General features: G+C 42.5%; 1 protein-coding gene across 3 annotated transcripts in view; it reads right to left on the bottom strand.

Moving 5' to 3' along the window:
- Positions 1–449: 449 nt before the first annotated feature.
- Positions 450–21,632, bottom strand: part of LOC121672247 (neurofibromin-like) — a 30,628-nt gene continuing 9,445 nt past the window's right edge. For 2 of the 3 annotated variants that reach the window (XM_042044841.1, XM_042044842.1), the window contains exons 3-26: positions 19,107–19,250; positions 17,425–17,508; positions 15,664–15,854; positions 13,580–13,686; positions 13,252–13,319; positions 12,948–13,023; positions 12,277–12,434; positions 11,561–11,734; positions 11,259–11,381; positions 10,888–10,962; positions 9,705–9,836; positions 7,459–7,593; positions 6,802–6,915; positions 6,391–6,470; positions 4,986–5,109; positions 4,207–4,350; positions 3,554–3,800; positions 3,151–3,224; positions 2,956–3,039; positions 2,402–2,842; positions 1,865–2,004; positions 1,304–1,426; positions 943–1,026; positions 450–593 (exon numbers count right to left, since the gene is read on the bottom strand). In XM_042044841.1, the coding sequence (XP_041900775.1) occupies positions 473–593; positions 943–1,026; positions 1,304–1,426; positions 1,865–2,004; positions 2,402–2,842; positions 2,956–3,039; positions 3,151–3,224; positions 3,554–3,800; positions 4,207–4,350; positions 4,986–5,109; positions 6,391–6,470; positions 6,802–6,915; positions 7,459–7,593; positions 9,705–9,836; positions 10,888–10,962; positions 11,259–11,381; positions 11,561–11,734; positions 12,277–12,434; positions 12,948–13,023; positions 13,252–13,319; positions 13,580–13,686; positions 15,664–15,854; positions 17,425–17,508; positions 19,107–19,250 (3,243 nt within the window). In that variant the 3' untranslated portion in view covers positions 450–472. Of the gene's footprint in view, positions 594–942; positions 1,027–1,303; positions 1,427–1,864; positions 2,005–2,401; positions 2,843–2,955; positions 3,040–3,150; positions 3,225–3,553; positions 3,801–4,206; positions 4,351–4,985; positions 5,110–5,421; positions 5,503–6,390; positions 6,471–6,801; positions 6,916–7,458; positions 7,594–9,704; positions 9,837–10,887; positions 10,963–11,258; positions 11,382–11,560; positions 11,735–12,276; positions 12,435–12,947; positions 13,024–13,251; positions 13,320–13,579; positions 13,687–15,663; positions 15,855–17,424; positions 17,509–19,106; positions 19,251–21,632 lie in introns of those variants that run through there. The other variant, XM_042044843.1, reaches the window with a different exon arrangement.

Genomic DNA, 21,632 nt, shown 5'->3' on the forward strand with positions numbered 1-21,632 from the left:
CCTCACCACGGCAGCCAGCACACAACAAATCCCCCCAAAATCTCACCCCCGCCCCGAGAGCCTCCTCGCAGCACAGCCCAAACCTTAACTGTGCTCCAACAACCTCACTGTGTCCCAAATTCCTGGCACATTCTCTCTAACACTGGTGTACCTCTACTAACAGATGTCTTCAAAGAGAGTTTAAGTTTTGTGGATAAAAATAAATAAAAATACAGTATCAAATTGAGCTAATCCCTGCCATGACTGAAACACACATCTGCATTAAGCAGAAACAAAGCCAAATTTTCTTATTATTTTCTAAATGAAAATAATAAACCTGCAAGGCAGAGATTTTGAAATGGGACACAGAAGAGGTAATGCCTGTTGGGATAATAAAATTATTTCTGCTGGAAGGAAAATACAGTTTGTAAAAAAGGTCATATAGTGCTTCTCTTTAGAGCGATTGCATAGAGAAATAGTTAAAAGTCACTATTTACTTGAGAAATAATTGAGATTTTGCTTCCATCAACTCAACACCATCTCCTTCTTCAGGCTGGAGTGGAAGCCCAGCAAGAAGAGAGACCACTGCTTCCATACTCGCCTGGTCCAAATCCCTGAAAAATAAAATTTAACAAATAAAATATGTCACTTTTTCCTATAGCTCTAACTGCAGATGAAAAATAGCATTTTTAATAATAAAAAGGTATTCTACTACAGTTCTGTCCATCATGAAAACAGCTCTGATATTTTGTGTTACAGTTTCTAAACTAGAAAATGTATTAAAAGGAGCCAGGTCATTTAAGACTAAGCATTAAATATAATTCTGCTATTGCTCACCAAAGCTCCAGCTTCAGTTTTCATCTCTTCCTTATTATTGTTATAGGAAGCCCAACATGCCAGCCAATCCACAGACATCAAATGCCAGCTGGAATAGTGTTACAGGTGAAGAGTGTCCCTTCTTACCTTGTCAAGCATTTCACATCCTCATCTGTTGCTTGATTAGATGTTCCCATTACCCAGTCTGTCAAATATTCCACCATTTTGTTCCTGTTACATATAAATAGATTGCTTTAGCTTTGTTGGGTTTTTTAACCAGTCTGTATCATACATTAAACTGTTGCGTGTGTTGAGTATCACCACAAACTAAATAATATTTTAACGGAGCACCAGGCTCAGAATCATTCTTAAGACAAAGACAAGGAACTACCCCTATAGCAGGAATGGTGTGACAGGGGTTTGGTTTCTTTTTTTTAACCATATAACCAAAGAAAACTACACTTGCCCACAGTACACTACTCTGGAAGTTATGTAATGCCATTCTTACCTAAATTTCATTTCTTGACAAAATGAAAGGTCATCTCTCCTTTCCATCATTACTTCTACTAACTGACAGAGCTTTGTTTTGATTTGGATGGCGTGTACCAGATTTCCAAGCACACGCACATACCTGAAGAAAAAAACAAAAAGATTAATTAAATACTTCATGCTACCTCACTTCCTCCCCCCCAGAAAGGCCCTGCATCAGTAGCAAATTTCTTCTGGCCAAAGAAGTCTTCTGTCAGTGTAAAACTGAACAGAAAGCTGCCCTTCAGCTGGTTTTTAACCACTAACACCAATGTACAAAAAAGTAACCAGGAATGCCTAGGGGAATAGGGCCAAGTTATGGAATGGTCAGTTCTTTAAAACAAAAGTCACTCTCCAGCAATGCACTCTATGCTACAAAACCAATCTCCGTGATTATTGAAGGTGTCAGAACCAAGAGGAGGCTCAGAAAATCAGCTGCTGCTTCTCCATGGACACAAGCAGAAAAGATATAAAACAGAAGGCTCTAATTCACTTCTTAAACATAATGCCTGTGTATAGGAAGGGCAAGAGGGCTCCTTACCTAACCAGATTCAGCATCATTGTCTCAATGCTCGCTTGCCCAAGGTGTTCTGAGCTCCCTTCTGTGTGATTGTCAAGCAAATTCTTCATTATAGCAATAGTTTGCTCTACAAATTGTGTGTTGGTGTCAGTTAACAAGACCTACAGGAAGAAAATGTCTGGTCTTAATTTTTTACACATAAAACCAAACAAAAGAGTATTTGCCAAATATACTGCAGCATTTCAAAAATCTCATGGACAAGCATTTTTCTAGTTACCACCAAGCCAACAGAATTCCAATACATGTCAAGATTCAACATGTGAACACTGCCAGCTATAAGGATTCCACAAACAATCTCACAGATTCTGCACTCAAGAGCTCACTAACGCAAGAATGTTAAATAAAGCCTGGAATCACAACCACAATAATCATTAACACATGCTGTGATGATCACTCTGCTCACAGGGGGTGTGCACAGAACACAAACAGGGACCCATTTCGGTCACCCAGGGCAAAGACAGGACTGACCCAAATGTGAGTAATGTATCACCACTTTACCTGTCCTTGAGAATCAAAGAACTTGCTGATGGTATTCTTCAGTTTGTTGAAGAGCATTGGATAAAGTGCTGGACTGAGCTCCAGCCCCACCAGGTCTTTGATGTTGGTCCGTATCTGCAGCCCCACCTTCTCATGGTTGCAGACCATCAGGGTCAGCAGGCGGTCGATGAATTTGCTGACCGGGGTCTCCACGCTGCCCTCGGTGGAGACCATGGAGATCATGGAGCCCTTGCGCTCGTTGAGGGGGCCCATGGGGGGGCTGTAGGTGGCCAGCCCCGCGCTGCTGCGGTGCTGCAGGCACACCCCGCCCAGGGCACACAGGAACCCCGTCATGTTGATCCACTCCTGCAGGGACTCCGTGTCCGACAGGTCGATGGAGCCGCCGCCGCTGACGTGCGACATCCGCCGCTTCACGATCGTCTTGTGCAGGCTCTCAGTCACCTGGGAGACAATGGTCATTTGCTACGGTAAAATGCAAATTCCTTAAAACAAATAAGCTTAAAGACTTATTTTGAATTTCTAAAGGTTGAACTTTTGGAAAAATTCATAGTCACCTGCCCATCTTCCATTTTGGTCTTTGGATAGTTAAGGATTAGTTTTGTAGCTTGTTCCCACTTTGCATGTGTATCCTCCCAGGCCTGAAAGAAGACAGATTGAGATTTAACTTCAAAACTACTTGTAGCAACAGTATTTTCATGTTTGCTTTTTTAGTATGCACACAGAGCACATAAAGTGAGAAGTTAGTTCACCTCTGTGTTGCCTGCAGTGGGGTGTTCAATGCGCCTCAATAACGCCATCACTCTCTTCTGAAGAGCTGCTCTCCCTGCAAAGGACACAGAACATCGAACCAAGTTTTTTGGAAACCCACCTACACAAATTTGTGATCTTTGAAAGTAAATATTAAATTAAGAGGAACATATCCCCCCCTAAAGTCTTTAGAAAAGTAGCTTCTTGTTACACGATTGTAAAATCCTCCTGAGCTCAGTCACCCAAATTCCTTACACTTTCTAGTAATTCTAATATTCAAGACATTCCAGGAAAAGCCAGAGCAGCCTCAAATCAAAAACCTCAACCTGTTTAAAGAACTTAAACACAAGTAACAGTCTTCTGTCCAGGTACAAAGTTACTTACTTTAACTGACTCATGACTTACCTGTTGACATCATGTTGCTCACTGATGCAAACTCCATGAAAGTGTTGTAGTTTGGCAAAAAATTATGCACTGAGACTTCATCTACTCCACATCTGATGTCAGCCTCCTCGCAGAGGTGACGGAAGCAGGACATGGCCACCAGGACTGCCTCGATATCTGGGCTCCACAGGAACATGTATAAGGCCACTTCCAGCTTGGTCTGGGCTTGGCGACAGATTGGTGTTCCACTGCAGCCCGTGGTGCTTTCCTGGGAAACAGAATTCCCAGTTGGGGAACATTGCTTATGAATACTGCAATTTTATTAAAATTCAGCCCTGGCCAATCTGTGTTTGAAACTGCTTTTGTTCTAGTAGGAATAAGCCATCCTAAACAGGATCAGAGCTCTTAGATGCTGTCACAAGGGATGCTGTTTGCAATCCTAATAAAAAAATATTCACCAACATTTTAACTGAAAAAACGTGACTTTGTAGGTCTAAAACATCATTGTTAACCAGCATATTAAATACATACATTATTTAGGATACATATGTCTTTTCCTCCTCAGAAATTATTGATTTTATTTTCAAAAATTACTCTAAAAGTAATTTAATTTCTACTTGCCCACAGGTTTTTTTCTCAAGTGTTTAAATTAATTATCAACATGTATTACTTACCATGGAAGAATTCCCCTTCCCTTTCCTGAGGGTAGCTCCTGGTGCACAGCGTATCATTTCATCATGGTCAAGAGAAATTTGACTAGTTCCACTTCCAGAGACATCATAAAGTAAGAGGAAGTGGCAGGAACTCCTATCTGACTGCTATAAAGAGAGGGGAGGAAAAGAATATATCAACTGATATTTTAGAAGAGTAGAAGGCACAGACTTGAGGAAGGTAAAAAGCTCTTGGACATTTACACAGTACTTTTTCCACTGCTGCTGTCAGGGCTTTATCAAGTTCCTCATGTTAATGGTATCTTAGACTTATATTTCCCCTTAAGAAATACATTACTTCATACTTAAGGAATATCAGAAAGAAGGAAGTCAGAATTCTGGGACTCAGAAGAACATGAGATCCAAAAGGAAACTTTTATTTCATCCATGAACATGTGTATTTTACCATAACTATCCTCCCTTTTTCTCACCTTGGGGACTATTTCCCTGTATTAGGCAAAGAGGCACAAGGCACAGGTTTCTGTGAAACATTCATTTTCCAGGCAAGTACAGCAACCTGTGCAGCTAAAGGAAAAAAGAAAATAAAAATCCCAAACCTAACTTTGGTCACCAATTCTAACCAAGGTGCCTCACAAACCAGAGAGGAAATCAGAGAACAGAACATGTAGGAGTAGCTATTAAATCTCTTCCAATCAAAAATAACCTGGTAAATAAAGGAAGTAACAAAACAGAGAACAATTCATGTTAATGATCCCAACAGGGAGATGGTAACGTTCACTTACTTTGGTTTTTAGCAGAAATTTATTCCTGCAGATGAGAATCTCTCGCAGCCACTTGAGGATTTCTGTGCTGCTGAGTATCTGATGACTCGTGAGTTTCTTGCAGATATAGAAAAGCATTTGTGAACTGCAGCAAAATGAAATTCAGCATCAGCCTTCTGATGGAGCACCAACACTTCTGAAGGTATTACACTACGTTTTACATAGAAATAGGCACTTAGCATGAACACCCTGTGCAAACACTACCCTGGGCTTTCAGCAGTACAACAGAGAGGTGAGAGTGTGCATGGACAGGCCAAGCTCCCCTGGGACCCTTCCCAGCACCCGCGGCCTGCAGGAGCTGAAGCCCCGCGGGCAGCCCGGCCCGGAGCTCCAGCTCTGCCCAGGACAGAGACAGCACAGACAGGCCAGCACGAGTTACCTACACTGCTCTGACAACGTGTCAACTCTGCTCTGGAAGGAACACATCTAGGGATGTTCCTTCTTCATATCCAGTCAGGCCTCACACTCTCTGTTAAAACTGCCAAAGGGTCCAAATTAGTGTCAAGTGTGATGGGTTTTTCCCCCAGCCCGAAGAGACCATGAACTCCCTGAAATGACAGCCCTAGGTGTCAGTTCTGGCCCGACAAGGAGGGGCTCAGCCCAGACTGACCCACACTCAGAAGTCACGAGCCCAACCTGCTGGTGCTGGTAACCAAACTCCTCCTACACTGCTGTTTCCTTCTTCCAATCAAACATCAGCACCAACTCAGATCAGATCATCAAATATTATTTTTTAAAATTTTAATTATTTAGTTTATGTAATTCTTAGAATTCTGAGTTTACAGATTCCTATTTTTTGGTTTAGCGTTTTGTGTAACTTTGACTTTTCTAGAACTTTATTTTCCTTCATATTTTCCAAGAAATCAACCACAACAGCTGCTGTGAAGTTATAAAAGGCAAGACAACTTTAATGAATTAGATTTCTTTATAAATATACAGGAAAGACCAGTGGAGATCACAGGTCACCTTCCCCAGGTGAGAGCTTCAGAGTCACGGTTAGCAAATCCACACTTCTGGAATTGCTCAGCATTACTTCCCCCTCAGTCCCAAAAGAATGAAATATAATTTAAAAAGTAGCAAACATTTGAATGAGGGTGAAAATCTCCAGCTTTTCAAACTAATAATCATTTCTACACCTTACCATCTGCTGAAGAGAGCCATTTAAGGGAGCAGCAAAGTGTTTGTTACATTTTTGTAAATTCGTATAGTGCAAGAAGATACAACTTTTCCATGAATACACATAACAATTCTGACTGAAGATTCCTGCTGTTGTTGCAAAGCTTTCCCAAAACACTCACAGCTATTTCAAAAGAGAAGACAAATCAAAACAGCTATTTCTCTCGTTTATAGAAGTTAATTTACATACCTGATCTCCCAGAATGTTTCTATAGGAGCATCAGGATTCCACAAGTCAATGCTGTCCAACTGGTGCAGAACCAGCAAGGCCTAAAGCCAAAGAGAGTTTCACTTAAAGACTGAAATTTACAGAGTACCTGAGCACAGGCAGAGAAACAGGCACAGTCATATACTCATTACACTGTTTCAAGAACAACAAAAGATATAAAACGCATTTTCTATAGAAGAGCAAGAGTTCAGTTAGTCTGTGTCAGCAGAATTTCATTTTAATCTTTATTCCACGTTCATACTGCAGACCCAGCGGTTTTCCCCGGCATTTCTGTACAAAGCCATGCTGCACGCACACACACACACACACAGGCACAGCTGAAAGGAGAGGCTGTGGCAGTGCCCAGCTGCAGAGCCCGGGGCTGTCGCTCACCTCCATGGCCTCCTGGGCGATGTCGGGCATGCTGGACTGCGGCACCAGCTGCACCAGCCCCGAGATCAGCTCGGCCGTGCTGCCCTGCGAGTCGGGGCCCTGCTTCCTGGGGTTCTGCACGGAAACACACCAACACACGCTCAGCTGCAAAACCTTCTCGTGCTTGACCACACTACTGACAGCTACTGCAGCATTCCTGGTGCTGAACTAGGGGGATTTTGGGATCTTTCAGAGAATCTGTCATTTTATTTTTAATCCGTAACACGCCTTGCATATCATGTCTCTGACAGAACTGGAATATTTTTATATTAAACCACCACAGGCCTGAGAAAATGGAAGATCTAAGACAGTACTCATTGAAATGATGACTAATTTCCAACCCCCTTATTTTAATTTTCTTCTATTCCCCTCTCCTTCCCCCACCTTCCTCTTCAGAGTCACAGAACTTCATGCTCCCTCTCGCTGTGTTACTCTGATTCTGTAAAGTCTCCTACAGTTTCGTTTTTATTCTTTTTCCTTTAAAACCACAGGAGCATCATAACCAGAGAAAAAGATGAGGAGGAAGTGTGGCCAGGTGGCCATTAATTTTTATTCATTTAGTAGCTTCAAAAGTAAATTCCACTACGACTTAACAGTATGACAGTAGGATTTACTTACACACAGCAAAAGCTTTGGATCTGCATGGATCAGTTTCACCAAGGACAGCAGCAAGAACTTGTAGCTTCTGGTTTCCAAATCAGTAGGTTTTTCTTTAAATTTAAGGCTTGTCATTTTCTCCTTAAATGTAAGGCTCTGATGGAAGGAGAAAAATAACAGTCCTTGTCAGGAAGGTAGTCAAACATAACAGTTATAATTAAACATCTTATGAAATGTATTGCTTTTATCATCCATAATTCAAGAAAAAGCTTAAAACTATACAAAACTCAAGTATAGTTGCATAGCCTTCTACTTTGAAATTCCCTCTCTCATAGGCAATCACTTTATTATATCTTTAAAGTTCCCTTAACAATTATTTCAGCGAGCTGCATGTGGACATTAGAAAATGTTTTGCATAAGAGACAAATTGTGGTGAAAGAAAAGTGGAAAAAGGACCAAAAAGAATTACCAGGTATTTCTCTGGTGTAAGATAGAAATAAAAATAAACGTTTCCAACTCATTCTGAGTACATGAGAGGGAATTTTTTCCAAAGGCAAAATAATATCTTTATTTTCTGCAACAGCCCCAGATGTTTGCACGTTCACCTCAACAACCTCTGGAAAATGAACCTTTCAGTTCTAAAAGGCACACAGGGCATCGCTCAAATATAAAAATAATCTGCCTCCAGGTGAAAAACTAGTGAACTACTTGTAAGTTTTGAACAAAAGGAGAAAGCCTAGGTTGAAATCATCTTCAAGGTAACTGATGAGGTATGACATTGTATGATTAAATTCTACAAGAAATTAGGACCTCATGTTATTTCAATAATTAGTTATTGTACAAATATATGGAATAAAACCTACCACATAGAGCATCTGACCAAGAAATCAACAGCACGGTGGTAGAGGTAACTAACTCTGTGCTAAGCCTTAGTTTGCCACAGTTCAGGGGTTTCTAGGAGAGGCATGTGGGAAAAGGCCCTGTTTCTGTGAAGCCATTTATGGCCTCCACACAGTCCAAACTAAAGAGTGCCAGTAACAGAGCCAGGCCAGGCTCTGTGCAATGCACCGACGGACCAACAGCGGCGGGACGCCGACAGACAGCACTGGACAAGGACAGACGCGGAGGGGATCAACATCCGTGTGTTCAGGCTGGATATTAGGAACCAGTTCTAAACCAGAGCGGGGGGACTGGGGAAGAGCATGGTGCTGGGCACAGAACCAACAGTGCCTTCCTGGGGGAAGGAGCTCCACTGGCGCTGTGAGGGCTCCCTGCAGCCCCCGGCCCGGGGGCCTGGCGGGCTCTGCGGGTAACTATGCACAGAAAAGTCAGAGCAAGGCAGGGCTTTTCTGCGGTAGTTACGGGTCATACTTACAGCAGCAGAGGCCCAGGGCCATGCAAAGCAGGGGCTGGCAGGCGTCTGACCACGTGGGCAACAGCAGCCAGGCAGAGGGAAAGTGAGAAGCAGAAGACAAAGCACCACCAGTCAGAGCAGGGGTATTGTCAGGGCAACTATTCTCCAACAGATGAATACACACAGGTGAAAAGCAAGTTAAACATGGTGTAGCTTTCAACCAAAAGCATTGTGCTCATTTGCTCTCCTTTGAGAAGCCCAACAGGAGTATTTTTATGTCTCATTTTAGGCTTTCCAAACCAACCCACCAAGACCACTTGCCACAGCAGGAATGTTCAGAGGAGAATGCGGCAACACAGCTGTGTGTGGACTTACTGGAAGAATTTGGATGAACTACAAATCTGAATTTACTCAAGACTTTCTCCAGGACAGCCAAGAATACTGACTTTATTTCATAATGGTTGAAAAATCTTTTACTTTGTTGCTGTCACCAAGACCAGTCACTTGCTCAACATAAAGCAAGACAAATGAACATGCCAATCATGGTAAGAGTACTGCAGTTTTCAGTCATTATCTTCACATACAGAATGCTTTGGTTTTCCACATTAAGCAAGGATGGACATGTTAGCTGGCTTCTCACAGAGCCAGAAAGCTCAAAATGGACAGTTAGCCACAGAGGACAGCTACAGGAGAAATACTTGTACGTTGCCAGTTTAAAAGCAGCAGGAAAACTGAGAGACATCGAACTACCAACAGCCAATCCCCCAACACCGCAGGGCTACAGAGCACGTATGGCTCCCTGCTGCTCTGTGCATCACCACGTTCTTCTCCCCTCTGGTTTCCAGTACAAAGGTGATGAAGAGGAGGGCAGGGCTGGGCAGTGGGGAAGGCGGGAGGGGCCCGCCAGGCTTACCGGGGTCATGCGGATGGCGGGGTGCGCCCCGCAGCCCTGCATGGCGCGGTGCAGGGTGTCGCTGAACATGCTGCGCAGCTCCACGGCGTGGCAGTACACGGCGTCGATCCGCGGCCACCAGTCCAGCGCCGACTGCAAGGCAAGGGCGGCGCTGACACCGAGCCGCGCTCCGCGGCCACCACGGCCGCAGCGTGGCCAGCCCTCACGCCGAGTGCAGGTATGCCCACCATCCTTCTGCACGCCCACCATCCTTCTGCACGCCCACCACCAAACGCGTAACATTTAAATTCCCACCTAGCTGCTCGCTACATCACTCTGCCTCCTGAATAGGCACCAACCCTGAGCTGCTCTGCACTCACAAGAGCAGAAGGGAGTGGATGGATGCTAGAAGGAATACTTCAAAACAGCGTGCACTCAATTCCCTGTGATAACACTAAACAAAATGGAAAATTGGTATTTTAAATACTTGATAATATCTCAAAAGCTGTATTACCCCACCACACACACCACCACATCTCTCACAGCATTTCTCCCCTAAGGCTTTTTTTTTTTTTTCAAATATAGTGTTTTCATTACAATGTATGGATACATTAAATAGAAAACGCTATATACATTAAGTGATTGCTGGTTGCTCAACACTTACTGCTTCTATTTTCATATTGGTCAGGAAAATATTTCTGAACAGTGTCAAAATTAAAGTTGTATTTTACTGACAAAGTACAATAACAATTGAAGATGAACACTGCACAGACTTTCAAAATATTTTCATTGCCCAGCACTTACTACCGTTTCACACTACTTAAATCTCACTGCACCAAATCCCCGAAGACCACCACAGGGCCAACTCTACCCCAGGTCAATAGAGTGCAAGCAGCAGAAGGTGGTGCACGTCCCTAAGAGTAACTTCGGGTATCATTATTTATCATAACACCAGAGACCATACAATTCATTTGCCATTCTATGTAAGAGAGTGATACTGGAACCCAAGCTCTCACACTGGGAATCCCCTGGTGGACAGCAGGAACAGATCTGCACCTCCTTCCTTAGTAGCAAGCAACTCTTGCTGCGTGGATACAAGAAGCAACAAGATTCGGTCTGCTATCCAAATTGTATTTACTAAGCAGATATTGATCTGAATAGAAGCCCCACACCACTAGGCTGATGAAATACTGCCAGAACTTACATTTGTGATGATTCGGTGGAGTGAATTTACCAGCACATAATGAAATGTTGATGGGGAATTCTGTGCCAAGCAGATCTACAATAAAAATACATAAAAGCCACTTAGGAACATCTTTGTCTTTGCCATCTTTCTTATCACCCTGAATAACATTCTGGAGCCTTTTTATTAAATTGACAATGCTGTCAAATCTGAACAAGAGAAGCCTAATCAGCTGTGAAAAGATTTATCAAAACATGCAGGGATTTATTACTAAGGGATATTTATACAGTTGAACTCATTTATGAGCTTCAAGCTGCTGTTAGCACAGCTTTCATAACTGACAGGTCGTCAATAGCATGTAGAGAATGACTTACCATAAGCAGTGTTCTTACCTTGAAGTGCTGGTTATTGTGAGGATTTATGCGGAAGCAGGAAACCAAGCAGTCAATCATCAGGTCTACATCTGCATTCTGATTGCCTCTTGAAAAAGGTTTGCTTGGGTTAAACAGCAAATTCTATATAATTCAGAAAAATATAAATATATAGATCAGATACCATAATTATTCTTGGCTATTTTAAATACAAAACTTTCCACTGAAAACCACTGGTATTCAATTAAGAAGAAATTGAAAGTTCACTCCATTATTTCAAAATTCAATTTTCTTCACTGCAATTAGGAAACAGACATTTTTACCTTAAGATCTACTACCATGGACTGCACTAGCAGAAAAATGACGGAATTATCTTCCCAGTTGATGTAGGTAGATGCTTTGCACAGTTTAACGCAAGCAATAGCAGCACTTTCAGTCAGCTGCCTGCTCCCACTGTGTCCTGCCAGGGCCTTCCTGAGATTGTCCAGGAACAGCTTCTGCAAAATTCAAACCAGGAATAGTTATAACCAGACACTGTGATGGCAAAAACCAACTGGATGTGGCACTCTGGAGAAATCCTGTCGTTATTAAGGACATTCCCTTGGACTGACCCGGGGCAATCAGAACAGCACAAGAGGGGCTTGTTTGCTCTCAGCCATGATGCTGCAGCCACATCAAACCCTGAAGGTGCTGCAGGTGCTGTAACTGTGGGGCTCACAGCCCCCTGCAGACCCCAGAACCTCAGCACAGCCGTTTGCTGCAGGTGGAGGCAGAGGAAATCACAGCACAGAGATTCAAATCTCCAAGGAGATGGAAAAGTTCTGAAATAACATTGTTTGGGACAAACTATCTGTATGAATTACTGACAGTGAAAGAACATATGTAAGGTGAGAACTTAAAAAGAGTGCATAAATTTACATATGGAATTGCAGCATGCTCTTTAAGGAGGAAAGACAAAATTAAATATTCCTGAAATACAGAATCAGCAAAACAAAGCATCCTCTAGAAACCAGAGTCAGAATTCAGATAATTTTCTTACCTTGTTCATTTTAGTTTCCTCTACCACATCCTTTGCTATATCTTGGATTATCTCTGGACACAGGACCAGGAGGATGATCTGCAGTGGCCACACTGCTGCTTTACGTTTTGTGCTCTCAGCAAAGCCATCCACTAAATCAAACAACTTCTCGGCACAATCTGCATAAAACATAAGCCCAAGTTCAATACCAGTTTTAACTATGAAGAGGTAAAGAACAGGTATAAAAGAGCAGAGGGATAGTTCCACCTACACAGAAGGAAAGTTCTGGTTTGCACATTACTGACATGCTACTGGGGATCAAATGGTCTCAACCCAGTTAAAGACATGGTTTACCTGAAAATATAAATTCTCCTCTCTTTTTCACTAGAGACAAGTAAAGGTGATGTTCTCTAAGTTTTTATCCTGTATCAAGATGAAAAATATACATTTAAAGAGTCTCCATCTTTTGGGGTTTATTTGTTTGTGTTGTGAAGCACAAAATGAATCTCTTTAGCAGGGGAGCCAGGAAAGAAAAGAGACAGGAACATACCCTTGCCTGCCCTGACAAAGGGTGACAGAAATTTGCTTATTTGCAGGCTGCACGAGGAGCAAAGAGGGCACAAAATGCAAGTGAATGCATTTGGGGATGTCTGAGAAACCAACCTTGAACACTGTCATGTGTTATGCCTTACCAGCCATGTCAGTCTGGGGGGTTTGGTACAGCTTTGTGAACTCATCAGGATAGTTTTCCACCCAGTTCCAAAATGCCTGCAGATAATGGAAAACACCTTTACATTCCAGAGCTGCAACAGTTTTACTGAATTATGCATTTAAACAAAGAGCGGTTTTATTCTTACCACTCAAAATTTCTTGCAAAACATATTTGCAAAGGGAGGCAGCAACTTTTACTTTATAGTAAACTACTGAATTGCAACTATTCTTAAACTAGGAGAAAGTCTGCAAATAAGCAATGAAACAGAAGTACTGAACACTTACCTTCTCCAGACTGTTGATAACAGCTAACTGAGCTACTTTCTTAAGGGCTTTAAACTTGAATACAGTCTCTGTAAAGATAAAACATTCCTGCATTTAGAACAGAAACTTGTTCTAAAAAGCAACACAGGTTATAAAAGACATTTGAAGTGCAAACCAATTTTCAAACCAATGTTTTTATATTACTTAACTATTTTTAAATACTTCAGTAAATATATGACTTTTTAGAGTAAAATAGAGCAATAAAACCCAGATATATCGATTGCACTGTGTCATCTCTGACTAACCAGATTCAAATAGAAATATTTCAAAACACAGGGTCAGATCATACCTTGTAAGAGTCGCTTGAGTTTTGAACAATCCACACTGATGTACTGTAAAAGTTCAATATCATGGACATCAGCATTATCTTCTGAACAAACAGTCAGTTCCTGCAATCTGAAAATACATAAAGTAAATAAACTTCTACATCAGATTGTGTCAGACAGGTATGAACACACCTGTGAGTCTGTACATTTCAATAGCAGTGGAATGTGCCATCACCTCAGAAAAACTTTTCCAGATTTAGAAATAAAACACAGATCTTGAATGATAAAGGGTTAATGTAACAGCCTTGTGCCATCCTCATACTGAAAATGGAGCTAGAAAACCAGTGATGAGTCTTACAAGGTGCCAGTACCTTCTGGGGATTGACTGTGCCCAAGATTTGCCTAAATCCTCCTGTTATCCACCCTCCTGTGGCAGAAACCTTGTCATCTTTTCAACTAAACATTAAAGTCTGGACTCCTGACACCTTTAGGCTACTGCTCCTTCACAGCACAGCCTGCCCCAAGCAAGGTCTCAGAGTACAGCAGTGATTGATGGTACTGGATATCAGTGGAGCGAGCTACAACCATTCTTGGTCCACATTTCTCTGGCCTGAGCACACAGGATGAAGTTTAATCACACCAGTTTAAAAACAGCAGCATCTTTTCACACTCGTGTCTCAGAGAATTTACTCAGCATCTCCCAGACACCCAGCCACTGATCACTAAAGCGTCTGTTCCCACAAACTCAGGACTGCCACGGCTCCTTCCAAGGCTACAGATGTGTTTCAGACATGGAATGTGATTTCTAGTACTAGACACAAAGGCAGTTCTTCATGTCTTCAGCGCCAGGGAAACTTAACAGGCCTCACTGGGAATGGGAAGGTCCTCACTGCTGTGCTTTTCATGCCAAAAATCCCCTAGCTGCTGTGCAAGACCCAGAAATATGCCTAAACAGGAAACCCAGGTCAGGGATCAGCAGCGCTGACTGGCAGCAGGCTGACCCCTGTGGAGACCAGCAACAATTGGTCAAACATTTAACTATTGCTGTACAAGCCATCTGCAAGGGAAAACAGGTTAGGGGAAAAGCACTCTGCTCCAGCTCAAAGGGATGATGGACGGGGGCTTTGGAGTTTGGGAACAAACTTTAAATTTCAAATTACTCAATCATTTTAGACTGATTTCTAAAACACAAACATTTTCCAAAGAAATATATAAATATATAAGGAAAAAATAAATCTTTGTTTCAATTAAATTGGTTCACTCACTGCTGTGTGACCATGTAAGGCTGCCCAAGCTCCACTTCTAATAAATCAAGAATGATGTCAACTGTAACACCGTGTGACAAGAGCTAAGCTACTGCAAGCACCTTTCAAAAAACATCAAAGTATTTCAGTATTAAAAAGCTTAGCACACCACTCTAAGGGACTGACAAATGCTGAAGCATCAGAAGGATCTGGAACAGAGCAAAAAGAGCAAAGAATAGATGGAAATTTTGGGCCTGTCTCTCTTCTTACTTAGAAAAGCAGAAAATCCAGTCATTTTTTACAGTAAATGTGCTGTGAAACTCAAGTCAGTCAGAAGACAAATGGGTCTTTTCCAACAACTAACAAACAGCCCAGATGTTTGTCCCCTTCAGGCATAAGACAGATTTAACATAAAAGCTTCCTAGCAGGAAAACAACCATGGGGCTCCAGCAGAGCTGTGGACAATCACCAGTTTTCATTCTAAATTTTTAAGTAAATGGATACAACCATTAACTTCTGCATCCTTTTTTTTTCCAAGACACCTTGCACCCACAAGGACTTACTCAACTTTTTCCGCTGTATTATTTTCATTCCCTATTTTCACTCATACTTTTGAGAGCAGATTAAAGAAGCAATAAATGCAGCCAGCAGTAACCCAGGATGGGGATGAAACAGGTCCATTTCACAACCTGAAACCCAAGTAAAACCCTGAAAGGTTGAGGGCATTCCTCTTGAGAACTATTCTACTGAAGAGCATTTAAAGCGTTGGCTCCTCTGAACAGCCCACAGCTGGTGGCAGACAGAGGCTGCAGGCAGCAGTGCAGATGCTGTCCCTCCCCAGGGCTGCAGGCAGCAGTCAGTACCTGGTGGAGATGCGGCTGAAGACGGCGTTGAAGTTGTTGCAGCTGAGTGAGAAGAGCACCCCCGAGGCGGAGCTGCGCAGCTCGGCCGCGTGCTGGTTCCCCTCGCGGTATGTGTGGATGAAGTGGCAGATCTCGGGCAGCAGCTGCTTCACCAGCATGGTCTCGTCCAGGCGCATGGTGTCCTTCGGTTGCTACAAACAAACAGCGTTCCCCTCAATTCTGCTCGGGATCCAACCTCCCGACCTGCACAGAGCCTGCACAGAAAGGCTCCTTCCCCTCTGAGCAATGCCCCACTGCAGCCAACCCACCCCACATCTTCAGCTGAGAAACGCAGGACACGAAGCTGATCAACCTCATCGGGCATCAAGCAAAACATCAAACCAGCTTCTGAAGCAGCACACACTTTGTTCTGATGAATGCACCCTGCTGCTCTGTGGTGAGGATCAGGACAGCACTGACTACCCTGGCTTTCACTGAGGACTAAAGGGCAAACCCCACCCTCACCTCTCTTCAGGTAGGGGCTTGGTGGCCATATTTTGACAGCGAGCGTTTTATATTAAAAAATGAACCAAAAAAAGGTGCTTCTCCCTCACTCTTGCCGGGAATTGCTCTATACGAGTCAAAAATGGCTTAAGTTCCATGCAAAAGAAAAATCTAATTTTCGCCAGTTTGCACAGTGTGAGACATAAGGAAACTATTTACAAAAGAATTCAAAGTGAAACTTTGCTCTACTAAGAGCAAGTTTTAACAGAAAGGTCAGCACTAAAGCTTTCTAAAATTCTACCAACGAATTTTCCATAGGGAATTGGGAAGTTTCAGAGACTCCCACTTAGTTGACCTGAGTCCTGTTGCCATGAGAACTTGATGAAACATTGAGCAAGAAATCCATCTGAAGATACCACAGAACACAACACGCTTTGTACAGGGCTTTGGCTCACTCTGATTTAACATATTCTGCCTCAAACTGCTCTCATTTGAAGCGACAGAGCAAGAAACATTCAGCACAATTTAAATATCTATTTAAATATCATGACCTATCAGGAAAACCACTGTTTCAAACAATATACACAGAAGTATCTAAAAATAAGTAAATTCTGAAGTTCAAACTGTTTTTTTGACTCAATGCATCAAAACCAAAAAGTGCCAAAAAGAGGTATTTTCCTCAGCCATACAAGCTGGAAATTGAATATAGCTTAAAAATAAAATCCCGTTCTTGTTAAAAGAACAAACCACTGCAAATCTCTCTCTCAGTGAAGTCTGGCTTTGCAATTCCAGCTCAGCACAGTAAGTTGTACAACCAGCACCACTCTCCTCCCAAAGGGACCAGCAAACTGCCTCGCAGCAGCTCTCACTGGAAACTTAGGCCTGGACTCCCGGTGGACATTTGGACATGATTAACTAACGTAATCTAGGAAACACCTGCAGAAATCATCTCTAGAGTAGTGGCAGAAAAGTTTCTGTGGTATATAAGAGCACATGGAAAATTACTTCAACAAATGAAAGTTTTAAGACATTTAAAGAAAACTCAGCACTGCAGAGAACGAAGCATAACATGAAAAATTATCGTTAATGCATCAATTACATCAACTACTTGCATTCATAGGAAGTTTTAGTATTTTTTAAATGGCATTAACCTTACTTTGCTCTAAATCTGATGAGTTTTAAGTTTAGTAGCAGTAACAATAGATACACAAGCATTTGACTTGTATTCTCCAATCCATTGGATTCCAAGTTAGCAACTGCTTTTGCAAGCCTACTCACCCCTGCCAGACATTTTTCCAGTGTATCCAAGATAATCAGCTGAGATAGATATAAATTCTTTTCAGCAGTTTCTCCAAATATTCTCTAGAAGTAGAAAGGATATGGATTCATCTGAGACACAGATATTTGACTTGTAATGCACGAAAGTGAAGCAGCAAAGTGGCACAGTAAATTATGGCTCCATTACTGCTCTGGTTTGGAGTTTAGACATAAAGCCAGCAAAAATCAGATTAAAATAGGAATTAAAACCTTATCACTAAAGAAATATCTTTGTCCAGTCTGCAATGCCAAACATCACAAGGGACAAACAGCCCCTGCAAAGTAAGACTGGAGATGCCCCGCAGCCCCTCACCTCCATCAAGCCCATCAGCTGCTCAAAACGCAGGTTCCACCTTTTCAGAACCTATTTTGGTATCAATTACTGCTGACTCTTTTCCAATTATGTATTTCACTGCCAATGGCTTAATAGAATGGATGTTGCAACAAATCCCTATCAACAAGCTTATTACTGTTCCAAAATTTAGCCCAGACCACAGGAAGAAACACAGGAGAGCCTCCCAAAAGATGCCCCACTGCAGACACAGGAGGAAGGCAGGATTCCCTTGGGTGTTTCAGCCAGCACACAGGTCTGTGCCAGCAACAGGCACTGGCTCCAGCACTATTAAGACAGCAAAATAAAGCAGGAAAGATTCAGCCAAAAAGACATTGGTACAAGTGCCCACAGACAGAGCACCTGTTGGAGTCACCCAGAGAAGTTTATTTTACCCCACGGGAAGGGTGGCTCACCTAAGCCCAGGTTTCAGCTGAGACTCTTTCTGAAACCAAGACCATTATAACCGACAGTCTCGTGGACTGGTTTGTTCCAGCTACAGAAATCCTTCTGAATTATTGGTGATTCCCACAGAAGCTCAGACCATCACACATGACAAACATTCAGACTTGCTCCTAAGGGCAAAAGCTGACTTTTTAATTGACACTTTTAGCTAGGTCTTTCCTCTCAAAATCTGTGTATCACATACATTCTTTCGACTGTACAGTTTTCTCATTTATCACCCAATCATCTTGCACATCAACATGTTCCCTCATGCCTGTAGAGTTTAATTAAAATAAATTCTCTCCCCAAAGGGATTACAGGTAGCTTTAAGCAGCCTAAAATCCCTAGCAGCAGGGCAACCTATTTTCTCATTTTATCAGTCCTTTGCAGTTGCAGCAGATGCACATCCCTGTACAACTGACAGCTGAGGGCTCACTCCAAAGAATCTCTCTAAAACCATAAAAAGTACTGCCAGAGCCTGGCCACTTCTGTTAACTATTTGGGGAGACTCCAAATGATCCCAAATTCCATGGATTCAAAACTCAACGAACTAAACTTTTCTCATGGCAAAAGTTCTGACTAAAATTCATCTGGTTGTTAAAAAATACATATACTTTATATACACACACAGTAAAACACCCAAACAGCCTGGAAAATTCAAATAGCCCAAGTTTTAAATCCTTTCTCTGCCCCAAAATCCCAATGCCTTTCTGTGGAACATGGCTCTGACAGATGCTGCTGGTGAACTTCAGAACAGAAAATAATTAAGTGTAAAAGGCAAGCAACAATTTGACTAAATTTCAAGTAATTCTCTACCAAATTACTATTTGAAAAAAATCACCAAACAATGCAAAATGAGAAAACTTACCATGTTATTAACATTCTTTAAGATATTGGTGAGACCACTGATGACCAGGGAAAACTTGTACTTGGAAATGTTGATGAGACATTCCTTGTTGTGCTCCGTGCTGACTTTGGTGTGGGTATTCTGCTGGCAAGCCTTTATTGGAAGCTACAAGAGAGAACTGTTATAAGCTTTTTACACATTGAAATTTACAGCTTTAAAGATGTGTTAAAAACTTGTGACACACCAGAAACCACCTTGAAAAACATTCTACAAGAGACAATGGCAAACGCATTACTTTGTCTTCTCTACATTAATCTTCCCATTAGCTATCTATAAAACCAAGTGCTTAAGTTCACCTGTTCCTTTTTCTGAACTGAAACTAAACCTCTATTTTGTGATAAATTTTCTACAACCTGAATGTCAAAGCAATCAAAAGGAGCAGAAAAATGTAAGATAGAATTCTAAGAAAATATCCTTTATTTTAAAAATGGGCTCATTAACGACCAAAAATCATCCAAGGCTAACATCTGCAAGAAAAAAATGCATCTTGGGACCTGAAGGGAGGCAAAACCCCAGAGCAGGTGATCAGTAGCAGTTGTTCCATGCATGTCCCCTGCTCTGTCACAGGAGAGGACTGGCCAAGGAGGAACCAGCAGTGGACCTGTGGCCTCCAGGGACGTGGGTAACTTTGAGGTTCCCCCACAAACACCCTCAGTGATGAATCTCAGCCTCAAACACACTTGAAGCACCAGTGAGCCCCATGTTACCTGTCCCTGCCTAACATTCAGTGGTAAAAACCAGACCTGAAATCCATCCTTTCCCAGAAAGAGAAGATTGAGAGCAACTGCACAGCCCCGAGATGTTCCTGCTGCTGTGGGAACACTGGGCACTTTGTTTCCTGCTGTACCCAAATTCTTCAGGGGTCACAAACGAGTCACTTCCCAGGCACACACCCACTCCCCCTGCCCGCTCCGAACCACCGCTTCTGGGACACCGCTCTTCAGAAGCAATTGTTTTACCCAGGATTTATATTTCTTAAAAGCAAACAAATACAGGAATTTATGCCACTTGTAAAGTGTGACCTTGGAATTCCCTAGCCATAAAAACTTGAATCGCTACTACAAGTTTTAACCAATTTTGACCAGAATTGTGGATAAAGGTGTATTCTGACAGACAGCAACAGCTCAATGGAAATGCCGTGGTGTAATGTCTGTGCATTAGAAAAGATTATCTCAGAGAGAGAGAATTTAAGAAAGGGTAAAAGAAGGATTCCAAGGAATTACAATCAGTTTTACAGCTGCAAAGTGCTTTAGGAGGCACCTCCCAGGCTGGGTGCTCTGGGAGGGCACCCTCCCCACTGCCCCCTGTGCAGCCACCTGACACCACTGTCTGCTGGGAAAAGTCCAAAGGAATGGTATTGAAGAACTCCAGCTTGGGCCTTGGAACACTTTTGTCCAACAGTTCTGAATGCAGTGTGCCTAACCCAGCCTGTCCCCTGGGAGGGAAAGGGCCTCTGACACACTGTCCTGCTCTGATGCCATGGGGTGACTCCCTCTCCACATAAGCCGTGCTTTGGTGTGGGTTCAAGCTCAATTCTTTTGATACCATGGACCAGGATCCCTATGGACACTGGCTGGGTCTTTCCTAAGAGAATGGCTGACTCTTAATGGAGAAAAAAGCTGGTCCTAGCACTCAGGATCAGACCAAAGACCCCGGAGCAGCAGCAGGTCCCCGAGGCTCCGGGAGCTGCAGCACCGAGCGCCGCTCCCAGGATGGCCCTTCCAGGACGAGGGCTGAGACTCCACCTGCAAAGCCACCCACAGCAACAAGTTCCATGGGGCAGTCCAGGTAATTTCCACTCGAATTTGTGATTCCCTGGCAGTTTGGACTGCAGTGCCTTATAACAGCGCAAGGTGCTCTAATGTGCTCGTTTTACCCCTGGAAAAGCAGAATAAACAGCATTTATGACTCAAGCTCTGTTTTCACTGTCAGATGTTATTTTTACAGTACATTTTTGGAAGTCATTGGTGGATGATAGATACCTTTAATTTAAAATTTCACTATTGCCAGTACATTTTATTTGAATTTTCAAGTCTCTGTGCTGACAGCAGCAGCAAAGCTCGATACCACCGAGTGCTAAAACACTTGAGAAGAGCCTCTCAAAGAAACTGTGTCATAGATCTAGTTCTGTGTGCTCCCATGCCAGAGAAACATCACATTACACACTTCTGGAGCTTCCTGCCACAACAGCCACTACAACAAGGTCACCTAGAAGTAAAACTGCTTTTTATACTATCATTTAAAATAAGAAACTATACAAAAAGGAAATATTAGCACTGTTATTTTGGGGTTTTTTAATTCTCAGCTCTTTTCTTTGTGCACTCTGACATGCTGGAACATTTTATTTCCCCTCACAGAATGTAGTGCCAGTGCTGAGTGACTAAAGAGAATCTACTTTACTTCTCTACGAATATCCATTAATCCAAACATTGGGGGGGGGAAAATAACAGTGCTAATATTTCCTTTTTGTATAGTTTCTTATTTTAA

This window comes from Corvus kubaryi, unplaced genomic scaffold, assembly GCF_017639235.1.
Source record: "Corvus kubaryi isolate FWS band 111438036 unplaced genomic scaffold, C.kubaryi_AGA036_p1.0 45528, whole genome shotgun sequence".
NCBI lineage: Eukaryota > Metazoa > Chordata > Aves > Passeriformes > Corvidae > Corvus > Corvus kubaryi.